At 51.6% G+C, this 15875-nt stretch overlaps 1 protein-coding gene across 1 annotated transcript in view; it reads left to right on the top strand.

Annotated features, from left to right (window-relative positions):
* The window catches only part of LOC144891032 (uncharacterized), a 33658-nt gene extending 20103 nt beyond the window's left edge, over positions 1-13555 (top strand). Inside the window, exons 9-10 of the mRNA XM_078773280.1 lie at positions 12110-12316; positions 12440-13555. Coding sequence (XP_078629406.1) covers positions 12110-12316; positions 12440-12696 — 464 coding nt within the window. The 3' untranslated portion in view covers positions 12697-13555. The remainder of the gene's footprint in view (positions 1-12109; positions 12317-12439) is intronic.
* The last annotated feature ends 2320 nt before the right edge of the window (positions 13556-15875 follow it).

The following is a 15875-nucleotide window of genomic DNA, read 5'->3' as shown; positions in this document are numbered from 1 at the left end:
AGGGAGGCGAAGATGCGGCGTTGCCAGGTAACGGGCACGATGAGGCGAGGCTGGCCTTGGGAGACGTCGCAGAGCAGGACAGTGTCCGCGAAGGGGATGTCGGCCAGGCAGAGGCCCGTGTCCGCCGCCCGGAGGGCTTGCACCGTGGTGTCGGTGGTTTGGTCCGCCGCCATAAGCGCGAAGTCCACGCCGAGGTGGACCGCGTTCGCGCTGGCCCGAGAAAGACAGTCGGCCACGGCGTTGTCTTTGCCGGCGACGTGCCGGATGTCCGTGGTAAACTCCAACACGCCGGAGAGGTGGCCCTGTTGGCGGGCCGACCACGGCTCCGTGACCTTGGCCATTGCGTAAACCAACGGCTTGTGGTCGACGAACGCCGTGAAGGGTCGGCCCTCCAGGAGGTGGCGGAAATGGCGAACGGCCAGGTGTAGACCGAGGAGCTCACAGTCAAACGTGCTGTATTTGAGCTCGTTCGGCCGGAGTTGCCGGCTGAAAAAAGCGAGTGGCTGCCAAACCCCGTTCACCCATTGCTCATGTACGGCGCCCACCGCGTAGTCGGAGGCATCCGTGGTGAGGGTGATGGGAGCGTTGAGCACCGGGTGAGCGAGCAGTGTTGCGTCGGCGAGGGCCCGCTTTGAGCTTTTAAAGGCCGCGTCCATTGCTGCGGACCAGACGACGTCGTGCTTGGCCGGCTTGCCCCGGAGGGCTTCGTAGAGGGGCCGCATGAGTTGAGCAGCGCGGGGCACGAAGCGGTGATAGAAATTCACCATTCCCAGGAATTCCTGCAGGGCCTTTATGGAGCGGGGACTCGGAAACGTGGTGATGGCCTCGACCTTGGTTGGCAGCGGCACGGCCCCGTTCTTGGTGATGTGGTGGCCCAAAAAATCAACGGCCGTCGTGCCGAAGTGGCATTTGGCCGGGTTGACGATGAGGCCGTGCTCGCTGAGGCGCCCGAACAGTGTTCGGAGGTGGAGGAGGTGCTCGGCCCGGGACGTGCTGGCGACGAGGATGTCGTCCAGGTAAACAAAGATTAACGGCAGGTCGCGCAGCACGCCGTCCATCAAGCGCTGGAACGCCTGAGCCGCGTTCTTGAGGCCAAACGGCATTCGCAGGAATTCGAATAAGCCGAACGGCGTGATGACGGCCGTTTTTGGGCCTCGGCCGCCCTGACAGGTACCTGGTGATATCCTCGTATTAAATCGATCTTTGAAAAAATGACCCGTCCTGCCAAATGGGCGGAGAAGTCTTGGATGTGCCGGATCGGATACCTGTCGGGGGTGGTAGCGTTGTTAAGGCGGCGGTAGTCGCCACATGGGCGCCAGCCGCCCCCTGGTTTTGGGACGATGTGTAGTGGCGAAGCCCACGCGCTATCGGAGCGCCGCACGATGCCGAGGTGTTTCAAAGCGTCGAACTCGGCTTTGGCCACAGCGAGCTTGGCTGGGTCGAGGCGGCGGGCTCTGGCGTAGACCGGCGGGCCCGTGGTTGGTATGTGGTGCTCGATCCCATGTCGTACTGCGACGGCCGAAAACGTCGGCCGCGTGAGGGCCGAGAACTCCGTGAGCAGGCGAGCAAACTCGTTCGCCGCCGGGAGGGCGCATGCCAGCTCGGTCGGAGCGGAGCTGCTCAATGTGCATGCCAGGGAGCTGAAGGTCTCGGCGTTGATGAGGCGACGCCGTTGGACGTCCACCAGCAGTCCGTGTGCGCAGAGGAAGTCGGCACCTAGCAGAGCCATGGGCACGCTTGCGGTTACAAAAGTCCAATTAAAGCGTTGGCCGCCGAAGCAGAGGGTGACGTTGCGCGGGCCGAAGGTGCGGATGGCCGATTCGTTGGCCGCAACCAAGGAGGGGCCGCAAACCACGGACTGCCTGTCCTGATCGGAGGCGGGTATGACGCTCAGTTGGGCGCCGGTGTCACACAGGAAGCACCGTCCGGACGCTTTGTCCGTGATGAAAAGTAAGTTGCCCGTGTGGCCGGTGCTCATGGCTGGTAATGAACGCCGGCCCGGCCGCTTCCCGGCTTGCCGAAGGTGCATGGGGGTCGGCATGTCCGGGCCTTCTGTCCGAACCTGGCATGATAATAACACCACGCCTGGTCAGGTGGAGGCTCCGGTCGTCGTGCTGGAGGTGGTCGGCGCGGCGTAGCGGCCGCCAATTGCGTCGGCAGTTCGGTCGTCGACCGTGCCGGGTGCTCGGGCGCCATGGGCGTTGCTTCGGATGGCGGTGGGCTCCAGGTCGCTGCTCCAATGCGTTGGCCTGCCGCGGAGATCTTGTTGGCTTCCCTGGCGAGGGCGCGGGGATCCGTGATCGTCATGCTTGCCAGGGCGAGGCGTACCGGGCTAGGCAGCTGATGGAGGAACAGCTCCCGGAACAGGAATGCCGGAGAGTGCTCGCCGAGCAGCGAAAGTATGTAGTCCATTCGCTCAGACGGGCGCGTGTGGCCAAGCTCGGGCAGGTCGAGCAGGCACCGTGCGCGTTCCACTGATGAGAGGGCGAAAGCGTCGAGGAGGAGATTTTTAATCGCGTCGTATTTGTCAGCGGCTGGCGGGCGCTGGAGGAGGCTGAGGGCGCAGGCTGCGGTGGCTGAGCCGAGTGCTGCTACCACATGGTGGAAGCGGGTGTCGTCGGCCGTGATGCCTCGCAGGGCGAACAGGGAGTCCGCCTGGGCGAACCAAACCGCCGCGTGAGCCTCCCAGAAGGTAGGCAGTTTGAGGGCAACTGCCGTGTCCATGTCGGGTCACCAATGTAGGAGCTATGCTCCAACATAAATCGAAAGAATGGACGCGACAAAAAGCTGGAATTCGTCCGAGTTTCTTTATTGTGTCAAATCAACTCGGGTACTCTGAAAAGCCCGTTTATCGGGCAGCAATATATATACACATTATCCCCGAGCGTTTGCCCGGGAAAGGCGAGAGGGGGCGTGCCCGGGCGTCCTGGACAAGGCCTGGCAAGTCGAGAGCGGGCATGCCCGGGCGTCCTGGACGAGCCCGGCATGGTGATCGCTCCGCGTCCTCGGTAGGTGCAAGGCGATTGTGTATACCCAGCGGTAGCCGCTACAGCATCAAATATACATTAAAATTTGTGTGTGTCCATATTGAAGATTTATGTTATAATTTGGATTATATGAGAAGAGATCGACAGTAATTAAACATTACCATTTTCTTTGTGGCGTAGTATCTCAAGGTGCTTTGTAATGACATTGAAGCTCCAAGCTCCTTGGATTCTTTGCTCATCCCCTTTCCCTGTTTCATTGTCTTGAGGTTGATGGTATCCATAGGACAAAAGAAGTTAAAGAAAACTTGAGCAAGAACAGGATTTTGGATGGAGTTGTTTTGTTTCAACTTGCAGAAAAGAGGGTTCCTAAATACTTCACCAATAATGTTCACAGAACATTGGTGTAAGGGCAGCCATGTTGTAAGACATGGACTATACTGTATTGTAAGACACTGTGATGGCAGATAAGACAGCCTCTCATTGGTCTGGTGATGGTAAATCCTTGCAATGGAATGTTCCCAAGAAATAAGCCCCTAAACCATCTCTATTCGGCAGATTAAATGCTAACAATGTTCCAAGTCAATTGTGGAAGGCTCATGATAAGAGATTTCTGTGGGGTCTCTCCTACCCAGACATCATCCTCTCTCTGGTGTGTACAGCCAACCCATACATGCTTGGTGGTAAAGCATGTAAAAGCAAATGCATGCATCTGAATCCAGGATATGGTGGTACTGCATTTGAATGGAAGGATTATTGTTTCTTTCTTCCCCTGGTGTTTGTTAATGACCAGAATATTATAAAAAGCATGTTATCTCCATTGCCATGGCTTGCATGCCAACAACAACTACTATACTACTACTACTACTACTACTACTACTACTACTACTACTACTACTACTGCTACTACTACTACTGCTGCTGCTGCTGCTGCTGCTGCTGCTGCTACCAACTGCCCAAATTTTTCCACCTTCTTGTGGGGTCGGCCAGGCAATGTTTCTGAACCAGGTTTTTCACAAACTGGCTTGCTCAGCTTGACATTCGCCAAAACTTGATAATCTAGAATTTGGTTAAGGAGCTGATGATAACTCGCTCACTCTTCATGAAAAACACCTTGGGATCTTGAACATCCACCAATGACCAGTGCTGTAAAATGGGTGCATCCTCAATTCCAGGCTAGTTCAGGCAAGTGTGCGTTCCTCTAAGCTATTCTGCAAGTCATAGTTTCCACACCAAAAAAACAGCAAAATCTAACCATTCATTTTGCTATTGATAAATTAATGGAGGCAAGCACTCCAACAGATAAATGAGTCAAGTTTAAATTATTACAGGCAGGAGTAGAACGGCATTCGATCGAGCGCATGCCTCCACCAGGTGGAACAGTTTGAAGGAGCAGCGCTCCTGCTTGAGATAGACGAAGTGACGGACAAGACACAAACTCGTCCGAGAAGATGTTTATTGTATAATCAACTCGGGAACTCTGAAAGCCCGTTTATCGGGTTCGCATATATATAATCCAAGCCAAAAAGCATACGTCAGAACCAAAGCCACGCCTCTCAGGCGAGGCACGCTTTGGTGGTCATGTGACCGACAGGTGCAAACAATTATAACCTCGGCGCCGCGGTTTGTCCGCCGGTTACGTCACCGGCTTGGGCAAGGAGATTATGTTGCTGGTCTCGAGCTTTGGGGGACCCATGGGTCGCTACACACGCCCCCCCAGAATCGACTTGGTCCAGGAAGGTCAACCTGAGGGGGGTCCGGATGACCCGACCGAAACGACCCCTGGCTGGGCGCGGGGGGGGGGGGGGGGTCAGGTGTGGTGGTGGGTGGCCGGGCGGGGGGTGCAGTGGACGGGGGGCGGCCGCGCCTCGGTGGGAGAGCCGGCCGTGGCGGCTGGCCGACGTCCATGTGGGCCGGCTTGAGGCGGTCCACCGAAATCCAGTCCGCCCGGCCGCCGATGCTGACGACGAAGGACTTGTTGTCCCGTCATAGGACCCGGAAGGGTCCGTCGTATGGTGGCCGGAGCGGCCCCCGGTGCGCGTCGTGGCACACAAAGACATACTCCGCCGTGCGGAGTGCTGGGGGGACGTAGGATTGGGGGTTGCCGTGGCGGGACGTGGGCACCGGGGCGAAACGTTGGGCGGCCTCCTGGAAGTCCGTGCGCTGGCGCGCGGCGGACCAGGGGCTGGTGGCGTCGGGCACGAACTCGCTCGGGACGCGGAGGGCCTGGCCGTACTCCAGCTCGGCGGTGGACGCCTGGAGGTCCTCCTTTGGAGCCGTGCAGAGGCCCAAAAGGACCCACGGGAGCCGGTCGGCCCAGCCGTCGTCCTGGAGGCCGGCCATGAGTGCGGCCTTCATGGAGCGGTGGAACCGCTTGCACAACCCGTTGGCCTGGGGGTGGTAAGCCGTGGTGCGGTGCAGGGTAACGCCCAATGTGTGGGCGACCGCGCCCCACAGTTCGGACGTGAAATGTGGGCCGCGGTCCGACGAGATGTCCGCCGGTGCACCGAAACGCGTGACCCAGGTGGCGATGAACGCCTGGGCCACGTCGGCGGTGGTGGTGGAGGCGAGGGCCACGGCCTCCGGCCACCTGGTGGTCCTGTCCACCATGGTAAGCAGGTGGGTGAACCCCTGCGATGGGGGCAGGGGACCCACCGGGTCCACGTGGACGTGGTCGAAACGTCACTCGGGCACGGTGAAAGGAGCCAGCGGAGCCTGGGTGTGACGGTGGACCTTGGCCCCCTGGCAGGGTGTGCAGGCGTTGGCCCAGTCGCGGACGTCCCGTCGCAACCCGTGCCAGACGAAACGTGCCGACAGCAGCCTCTGGGACGCCTTCCGGCCCGGGTGTGAGAGGCCGTGGAGCGAAGCAAAAATGCGACGCCGCCAGGTGACCGGCACACCAGGGCGAGGTCGGCCTTGGGAGACGTCACAAAGCAGGACCGTGTCCGCGAAGGGGACGTCAGCCAAGCGGAGGCCCGTGTCCGCCACCCGGAGCGCCTGCACCGTGCCGTCGGTGGCCTGGTCCGTCGCCATCAGGGCGAAATCGACACCGAGGTGGACGGCGTTGGCGCCAGCTCGAGAAAGGCAGTCGGCCACGGCGTTGTCCTTTCCGGCGATGTGCCGGATGTCCGTGGTGTATTCCGACACGGCGGAGAGGTGGCACTGCTGGCGGGCCGACCACGGCTCCGTGACCTTGGCCATGGCGAAAATCGATGGCTTGTGGTCGACAAAGGCCATGAACGGGCGGCCCTCCAGGAGGTGGCGAAAATGGCGGATGGCCAGGTACCGCCCGAGAAGCTCGCGGTCGAAAGTGCTGTACTTCAACTCGTTGGGCAGGAGTTGCCGGCTGAAGAACGCGAGCGGCTGCCAGGCCCCGTTTACCCATTGTTCATGAACCACGCCCACGGCGTCGTCGGAGGCGTCTGTGGTGAGCCGCATGAGTTGCGCAGCTCGGGGCACGAAGCGGTGATAAATGTTCACCATCCCGAGGAACTCCTGCAGCGCCTTGACGGAGCGGGGGTGCGAGAAAGCGGTGATGGCCTCGACTTTGGCCGGTAGCGGCACGGCGCCGTTCCGGGTGATGCGGTGGCCCAAAAACTCGATCGTCGCCACACCAAAGTGACATTTGGCCGGGTTGACGATCAAGCCGTGCTCGCTGAGGCAGCCGAACAGTGTCCGGAGGTGGAGGAGGTGCTCGGCTCTGGACGTGCTGGCGACGAGGATGTCGTCCAGGTAGGTAAAGAGGAACGGCAAGTCACGCAGTACGTCGTCCATCAGGCGCTGGAATGCCTGTGCCGCGTTTTTGAGGCCGAAGGGCATCCAGAGGAATTCGAAGAGGCCGAAAGGTGTAATAACGGCCGTCTTCGGGATGTCGGCCGGGCGGACGGGCACCTGGTGGTACCCCCGAATCAGGTCCACTTTTGAAAAAATGGTCCGCCCCGCCAACCGGGCGGAAAAATCCTGAATGTGCGGGACGGGGTACCTGTCGGGGGTAGCGGCATCGTTGAGGTGGCGGTAGTCGCCGCATGGCCGCCATCCGCCCCCCGGCTTCGGGACGATGTGCAGCGGCGAGGCCCAGGTGCTGTCGGAGCGCCACACGATGCCGAGGCGCTCCAGCGCGGCGAACTCGGCCTTGGCGACGGCGAGTTTGGCTGGGTCGAGACGGCGAGCTCGGACGTACACGGGCGGGCCCGTAGTGGGAATATGATGCTCGATGCCGTGACGCACCGCAACGGCCGAAAACGTCGGTCGCGTGAGGGCCGGGAACTCCGCGAGGAGACGCGCGAAGTTGTCTGCCAACGGGAGGACGCAGGAAAGCTCGGTGGACGCAGAACGGCTGAAGGCGCACGCCAGCGAGCTGAAAGTTTCGGCATTGACGAGACGCCGACGTTTAACGTCGACCAGTAGCCCATGGGCACAAAGGAAATCGGCACCGAGCAAAGCCATGGGGACGTCCGCCGTCACAAACTCCCAGCGAAAGAGCTGGCTGCCAAAGCGGAGGGCGACGGTGCGTGGGCCGAAGGTGCGGATGGCGGAGCCGTTGGCCGCGATTAAGGAGGGGCCACAAATGGCGGCCCGCCTGTCCTCCGCCGGAGCGGGAATGACGCTTAGCTGAGCGCCGGTGTCGCAGAGAAAACGCCGCCCCGACGCTTGGTCCATGATGAATAGCAGGTTTCCGGAACGGCCGGTGCTCATGGCTGGTAGTGAGCACCGGCCCGACCGTTTCTCGACTTGCCGAACGTGCACTGGGGTTGACATGATCGGGCCCGCCGCCCGAACCTGGCGTGGAAATAACACCAGGCCGGGTCTGGCGGGGGCTCCGGTCGACGCGTCGGGACCGGGCGACGCGGCGTCGCCGCTGCCAGTCGCGCCGGCCCGGCGGCCTCCGGGAAGGAAGCTGCGTCGCGGGCGTCGGGCGGGAAACTGCGCCACGGGCGCCGACTGGGCGGCGGGCGGGCTCCCGGCAGCCACCCCGACGAGCTGGCTCGCCGCTCCGACGAGCTGGCTTGCCGAATCGATCTTGTCGGCCTCCCTGGCGAGGTTGCGGGGGTTCGCGATGGTCGTGCTTGCCAGGGCGACCCGGACCTGGGCCGGGAGCTGGCGGAGAAAAAGCTCTCAGAAAAGGAAATCCGAGGGGTGCTCGCCGAGCAACGCGAGCATGTAGTCCATACGTTCGGACGGGCGCGTATCGCCGAGCTCAGGAAGGTCGAGCAGGCGTCGTGCGCGTTCAGCCGGTGAGAGGGCGAAAGCGCCCAGAAGAAGTGCCTTGATGGCGTCGTACTTGCCGTCAGCGGGCGGGCTCTGGAGGAGGCTCAGGCAGAGGGCGGCGGTCACGGAGCCGAGCGCGGCGACCACGTAATGGTATTTCGTGGTGTCCTCCGTAATGCCACACAGGGCGAACTGGGAGTCCGCCTGAGCGAACCAGACGGCGGCATGTGCTTCCCAGAAAGTGGGCAGTTTGAGGGACACTGCCGTGTCCATTGCGTGTCGTAAACTCGGGGTCACCAGTGAAGGAGCAGCGCTCCTGCTTGAGATGGACGAAGTGATGGACAAGACACAAACTCGTCCGAGAAGATGTTTATTTTATAATCAACTCGGGAACTCTGAAAGCCCGTTTATCGGGTTCGCATATATATAATCCAAGCCAAAAAGCATACGTCAGAACCAAAGCCACGCCTCTCAGGCGAGGCACGCTTTGGTGGTCATGTGACCGACAGGTGCAAAGAATTATAACCTCGGCGCCGCGTTTTGTCCGCCGGTTACGTCACCGGCTTGGGCAAGGAGATTATGTTGCTGGTCTCGAGCTTTGGGGGATCCATGGGTCGCTACAAGTTTATATTTTGTATCCCACTGATAGGCCAGATCTGGATCCGGACATGAACCAAAATTTAATTGTCTTGTTCTTGTCATCTAACCAACTCGTCCACCATGTTTTGTCATAATCAGTTAAAAATTTTTTTGAAACACCGCCCTATATACCATTTTTGTCCTTATCTGTCAATGGTGAAGAATCGCTTTAAATTTTAAATATTCTCGTATCTGGATTCAGATCTTCACAAAACCCATGTTGATTTATCTTTGTCACACACACACAACCTGTCCACAAAATTCTGTCCGATTCCGTCCATATCTTTTTGGGATATCTTGCTATTTATATCACTTTTAGCCCTATCGCTCAACGGTGAAGAATCACTTTTACAAATTCTCTGATCTGGATTCAGATTCAAATCTTCACCAAAATTGTTTCAATTTTTCCTGGCCACACCTCTAAGCTGCCCACGAGGTTTCAACCGTATCTGTCAGCAGGTTTTTGAGATATCATGCTATATATCGTTTTTTCTCAAGCACTTAATGGTGAAGAATCACATAAAAATTCTCGGATCCAAATCTGGATCCGGATCTTCACCAAATCCAAATCGATTCATTGTTGTCATACGTGCAACCTCTCCACCAAGTTTCGTCAGAATCCGTCCACAACTCTTTGAGATGTCGTGGCTTAGACAAACACATATACAAACAGATAGGGGTGAATATATCACCTTTGGTGGCAGAGGTAAATATCAATTTTTTCACAGACTATACACATTTTTGGGAATTCAAATACATAATGTCATCTATCTAGTACTAAGTAGGTGGTCACAATATATACAGTCACGTGAAAAAGTAAGTACACCCCATGTAAAGTTTTGACTTTTTCAACATATTTCAACATACAGCTATTTGATATTCATTTCAACAATATTGACAGATAAAGGTGATATAATATAACAAATATCATGAACCATTTACATTTTGTAGTCCATTGTATAATTTAAATAAACATAAATGCAAATTTCGCATGTGGAAAAAGTAAGTACACCCTTGGCTCTAATAGGTGGTATTGCCCCCTTTGGCAGAAACAACCTCAAGTAGGCGTTTCTTATAACTGTCTACCAGTCTCTGACATCGACTGGGAGAAATTTTTGCCCACTCCTCCATGCAGAATTCTTTCAGCAGTGTGATGTTTGAGGGGTTTCTTGCATGCACAGCTCGTTTCAAATCCCCCCACAACATCTCGATGGGATTTAGATCCGGGCTTTGACTTGGCCATTCCAGAACCCTCCATTTCTTTCTTTTCAGCCATTCCTTGGTGGATTTACTGGTATGTTTAGGGTCATTGTCATGTTGCAAGGTCCACCTTCGGTTGAGCTTCAACTTTCCAACAGATGGCCTCACATTATCCTCAAGCACCCTCTGGTACAATGAAGAATTCATAGTGGATTCTATGATGGTGAGCTGCCCAGGCCCTGATGCAGCAAATCTGCCCCAAACCATAATATTTCCACCACCATGCTTTGCAGTTGGTATCAGGTTCTTGTGGTCAAATGCTGTTTTTTGTTTTCGCCAAACATTTATTCTCGTACTGTGGCCAAATAGCTCTACCTTTGACTCATCTGTCCAGAGCACATTGTTCCAGAAGTGCTGGTCTTTGCCTAGGTGTTAATTGGCAAATTTTAGTCTTGCCCTGATGTTCTTTCTGGACAGCAAAGGTTTCCTCCCATGTAGATCTAATTTGTGCAGCCTCTTTCTAATGGTAGACTCATGCACTTTGACATCAACAGTGGCAAGAGCTACCTGTAGGTCCCGTGATGACGTTCTGGGGTTCTTTGAGACTCCTTTCAGCATCTTGCGGTCTGCTCTCGGTCTGAACTTGCTGGGGCGGCCTAGCCTGAACAAGTTGGCAGTTGTTTGGAATCTTCTCCACTTCTAGATGATCTTCCGGACAGTCGAATGATTGATTTCAAATTGTTTGGAGATCTTTTTAAATCCCTTCCCAGACTCGTAGGGCTCTATAACCTTCTTTCTGAAGGCCTCAGAGAGCTCTTTTGATCTAGGCATGGTGATGTCGCACACTTCAACAACAAAGAGCAAACCAAACTAAATGTCTGAGGTTTAAATAAGACAGGTTCCTCCAAGATCCTCTCTAACGATGTTCTAATCATTTGCACTTGAGCTGGTGCACCTGATTCTAATTTTAGGTATTTGAAGTAGTGATAAATGTAGGGGTGTACTTACTTTTTCCACATACGAAATTTGCATATATGTTTATTTAAATTATACAATGGACTACAAAATGTAAATGTTTCATGATATTTGTTATAGTATATCACCTTTATCTATCAATATTGTTGAAATGAAGATCAAATAGCTGTATGTTGAAATTTGTTGAAAAAGTCAAAACTTTACATGGGGTGTACTTACTTTTTCACGTGACTGTATGTCCAAGCCCTTATGGTGATGCAGACGAAAAATAGCAAAGTTTCTAGACTGAGGACAGAGTTGCTAAGTTACAAAGTTGCTAGACTGAGGACGGAGTTGCTAAGTTACAAAGTTGCTAGACTGAGGACAGAGTTGCTAAGTTACAAAGTTTCTAGACTGAGGACAGATGTTGAGAAGTTCATGAAACCTCATGTATGTCTCTGGAGTTCCTTGGCATCAGAATCAGCTATAACCTGTCTTTGGCAGATCAGATATCCCAACTAGCTTCCAAAACTTGCAATCACCTAGGAATACTCCAATAAGCCGGATCCTTCCTCTGCCATCTTGAATTTATAACTGTGTACAATGTCTTCATGTAAAGTATCATGAAATATGATGCCCCTCTATGGGCCTGCAGCGCTGATTGACATTGTGACCCTTTGAGTGTAAACATAGCATTTAGTTCTTAGGTTCTCCATGTCATTGGCATCCCATCACTGGAGGCTAATTCTCAAAATCTGATCCTCACTTACCCCAGACAGAGAAGAAAGAACAGGAGGAAAATGCATAGGACAATGTTGAGAGGGGCTCAAGAACTGCAATAAACCCCAAAAGAGCATCGATAAAATTGTGCTTGCAATAAAAAATGCTTGCGATAAAAAAAAAAATTTACATCGATAAAATGTAAAATAAAACGTGATTTTACAATTTGAGGGAATTATAGTCCACAGTACAAATTGGGTGAAGAAGAAAAACAAGATTCGACTTAATTTGGTGAAAAGACAAAACTTTGCATTCACCCCAAATGCTCATCGGACTTTGTCGATTTAAAAAATAAAAGCAGAACTTTGACATTGTTGTTAATCTTACCTTTGTATTATCTTCAGTTCAAGTTCAGTATTATGTTCATGGAAAGTCACACGGAGCAGAATATGACTTTTTGGAGAAGCTGCGATCATGTTTGCATGAGCAGTACGTGAATGTGAGATCTCCAAAAGACCTCTCCACTTGCGGTCCCATGCCTGGCCTCATTTTCTGTGTCAATGCCTCCAAAGTGGCTACCGAAGCCAACAAAGCTCTTGGACATGTTAAGGGTAAAAAGTGAAATTTTCATCATGAATTCTTTCAAATTGTATGAATTATGTGTGAACAATTGCAGTTCATATAAAGCAAAGCGATGTTTGGTGAGATAATGAAAGTCTCTGTTTTGCTTTCAGGCCAACCTGCAGTACTGATTGTGATGAATAACTTTCCAAAGGAAACGTACCGAAAGGCGCATCACAGTGCCGAGCACATCCAAGCAGAGAATGTCCTTGTCGTGGTGGATTGCTTCTTCTTCGAATCAGATGGCATGTATGACTGTGAGGAGAATAACCAGGCCGTGGAACGAGTGGCAAAGGAAATTGCATCAAAGACAAATATCTCTGGACACCATGCTGACATACAAAGAATAGTCTTTACAAAATTAATTTAAATGGTGGAAATCGTTACCTCCATCAGCGGAGGTTATGTTTTCGGCTGTAATTAGAATGATGATGCTGTGATGATCTATTCTGGATTCAATTTGTAAGCTACTTATAAGCTGGAGAAAAATTTGGTGTTTACGATAACCATGGTGGGTGTAGTGAGAATTTTTTAACACAGACGTTTTAGTCAATGGTTCAAATATCCCAACTGTATGGTTAATTTGGTGTTCAAAAGTTCATAGGCACACCAAGCTCCCAGGACCTAAACTAAATATGCTTCTTTATTTGGGTAATACTTTTAAAAAGTCTTTGGCATGTGACTACAAAGGAATTGCATGCTATGAGGGCATGTTGAAAAGTAATGCCTCCTTTATTATTTTTCTCCAAAACAGGTAAAGATATTCAAATGAAAACAAAGCACGGTCCGCACATTAGTTCTTTCCTGCCATTGAGTGTGAAGTTTCGTGATTTTGACACGAGATGTCTCAGTGCTGCGTTAGTCAAGATTGTAGAGGGCAGGGCGATGTTTCCAGTGCTGTGAAGGGTGCCTCCGTCGAAGGTCATGGGTCTTGCAACAGGACAAAGACCCAAACACACTTCAAATAGCACCCATGAATGGTTCAAGACAAAACGCTGGACTGTTCTGAAATGGCCAGGAATGAGTCAAGATCTAAATCCCATTGAGCACCTGCGGGGGAAGGGCTGAGGGGGGGGGGGGGGAGGGGGGGGAGGGGAGTCTGTAATATCCCATTGAACACTTGGCAATGCCATTTCTTTTTATTTTCTGATTTAAAAGGATATATTAGGTTCTGATTCAAAAACAAAGGTTCTGTAATATTGACAGTGAAATAAAGAATTGTGGAGACCAAATACTTTTGTCAATTTCAACTTATTTTTGGAGAAAATTGGGAGTTATTTGAAAAAAGTGCAAGGGTGCCAATATTTTTGGCCATGACTGTATATACACTGTTACGTTTAATTTAATGTTTTATACAGTGAAGAAAACAAAATGTAACGAGGTCAATTGATCTTTAAGCTCAAGAAACGGCAGCAAACAGTGGCTGTACTTATTTATAACTTTGTTTGTACAAATTATGACTGACAATGAGCAACTAATATTACTAACCTGGCTTTACGAACAGCATTTTTATAATACTTATAAATATGCAGCATTCTAATTTTTCGCATTCCATTCTTGTTTTGCTGCTGAACACTTTCGCAACCTGTTTGATTAACAGCTGGTCATGTTCTCTTGTGAATTGTCAGTGCTTCCACAATAACACTTAATACAAGATCGAAAGCATTTGTTGGGCCATCTTATCAATCTACTCGATCATACACATTCATCCCTTGACCCAAAATGACATTTTATGAAATTGCTTGAATACATGCTCTCAAGTATTTTTATATGACCACAAATTATTTGGGGTCCATATTCCTCAAGGGTCTTATTAGTCTCGCCCCAAAGGGGTTCCGAGATTATTGTAACGCCCTTGTGTTTATCTGTGTGTCTGTGTGTCTTTGTCTATAATATATATTTTCACTTTAAAAAAAAATAATTCTGCGACCGCTTATCTGATTGACGTGAAACTTTAAACATAGGAGGAACTCCCAATGGTGAATATTTTGTTGATAACTCTGACATAAGTCACATGCTATGGCAGCCATATTGTATGAAAACAAAAAGATGGGAGATATTCTCTGATACCTTTCAACGAATTTAAAAAAATACATTTAGCATATGTCATCAACTCCTCAATGAGTAAATAGGGTGATAATGCTGATCTCATTGGTGAAGTGGTATTCCAGCCATAATTGGTTGAACCAAAATCCTTATTCGAAACATCATATATCTGATCTACAACCCAATGCGAGTAAAGAATTAAATGAATAATGTCATTGAACAGGTGGTTTGGTGGCCATACTTGATTGAAAATAAAAACATAAAAAATCTTCTTCTCCAGAACCGCTTAACAGATTCATGCAAAACATCATACGTATGACCGACTAGCCATGGGGAATATACGCTACATGGCCAAAAGTATGCGGACACCCCCTTCTAATTAGTGGATTCGGCTGTTTCAGCCACACCCATTGCTGACTGGTATATATAATCAAGCACACAGCCATGCAATCTTGAGGGAGGGAGGGGAGGGGGGGGAGGGGCAGGGGGAGGGGAGGGAAGGTGTGGATGGTGGGGGGGGGGCAGGGGGAGGAAAGGGGTGGAGGGGGCAAGGGGGAATGGGGGGGAAGAGGGAAGGAGGGGAAGGGGAGGGGGGAAGGAGGGGGGAAGGAGGGGGGTCTGGCGGCGAGGATGGAACATCACGTGATCGCTCTGAGTGAATCAGCGAGCTACTCTGGCACAGGCTGAGATTCAGTGTTTAATGTTCCTCGCTGAAATGTGCTAAGTTAAATATGAATAAAAATATGGATCTCATCATCGGAGGTCATTTTTAGGTAGGCCATGTCCTTCCCGGGCCCAATGGCCATGTCTATGCCAAAAATCAAATACGTGAGCGCGTCTGGCGGCGAGGATGGAACATCACGTGATCGCTCTGAGCGAATCAGCGAACTGCTCTGGCACAGGCTGAGATTCAGTGTATAATGTTCCTCACTGAAATGCGTTACGTTAACTATGAATAAAAATATGGATCTCGTCATCGGAGGTCATTTTTAGGTGGGCCATGTCCTTCCCAGGCCCAACGGCCATGTCTATGCCAAAAATCAAGTACGTGTACGCATCTGGTGGCGAGGATGGAATATCACGTAATCGCTCTGAGCGAATCAGCGAGCTGCTCTGGCACAGGCTGAGATTCAGTGTATAATGTTCCTCACTGAAATGCGCGACGTTATCTATGAATAAAAAATATGGATCTCGTCATCGGAGGTCATTTTTAGGTGGGCCATGTCCTTCCCAGGCCCAATGGCCATGTATATGCCAAAAATCAAGTATGTGAGCCTCTCCGTTTAGGAGTCTAAAGGTAACACACACACAAACTGTGTTTTATTTTTGTAGATAGATGTCAAAAGTCAACATAGGCTGAAGGTCAACCACTTCTTCAAATTTCTAAATTCCTCAATTTCCTTCTGATTGACTTGAAATTTGAATAGGATTTACATATTGGCTAACTGAATTCAACTACCAACTATTTTTGAGATCAGCGTAGGCCAAAAGGTCAACATAGGC

Source organism: Myxine glutinosa, chromosome 2 (assembly GCF_964187855.1).
Source record: "Myxine glutinosa chromosome 2, kmMyxGlut1.1, whole genome shotgun sequence".
Lineage (NCBI taxonomy): Eukaryota > Metazoa > Chordata > Myxini > Myxiniformes > Myxinidae > Myxine > Myxine glutinosa.
Note: the sequence above shows the minus strand (reverse complement) of the source record. Positions and strands in the feature narration are given on the sequence as shown.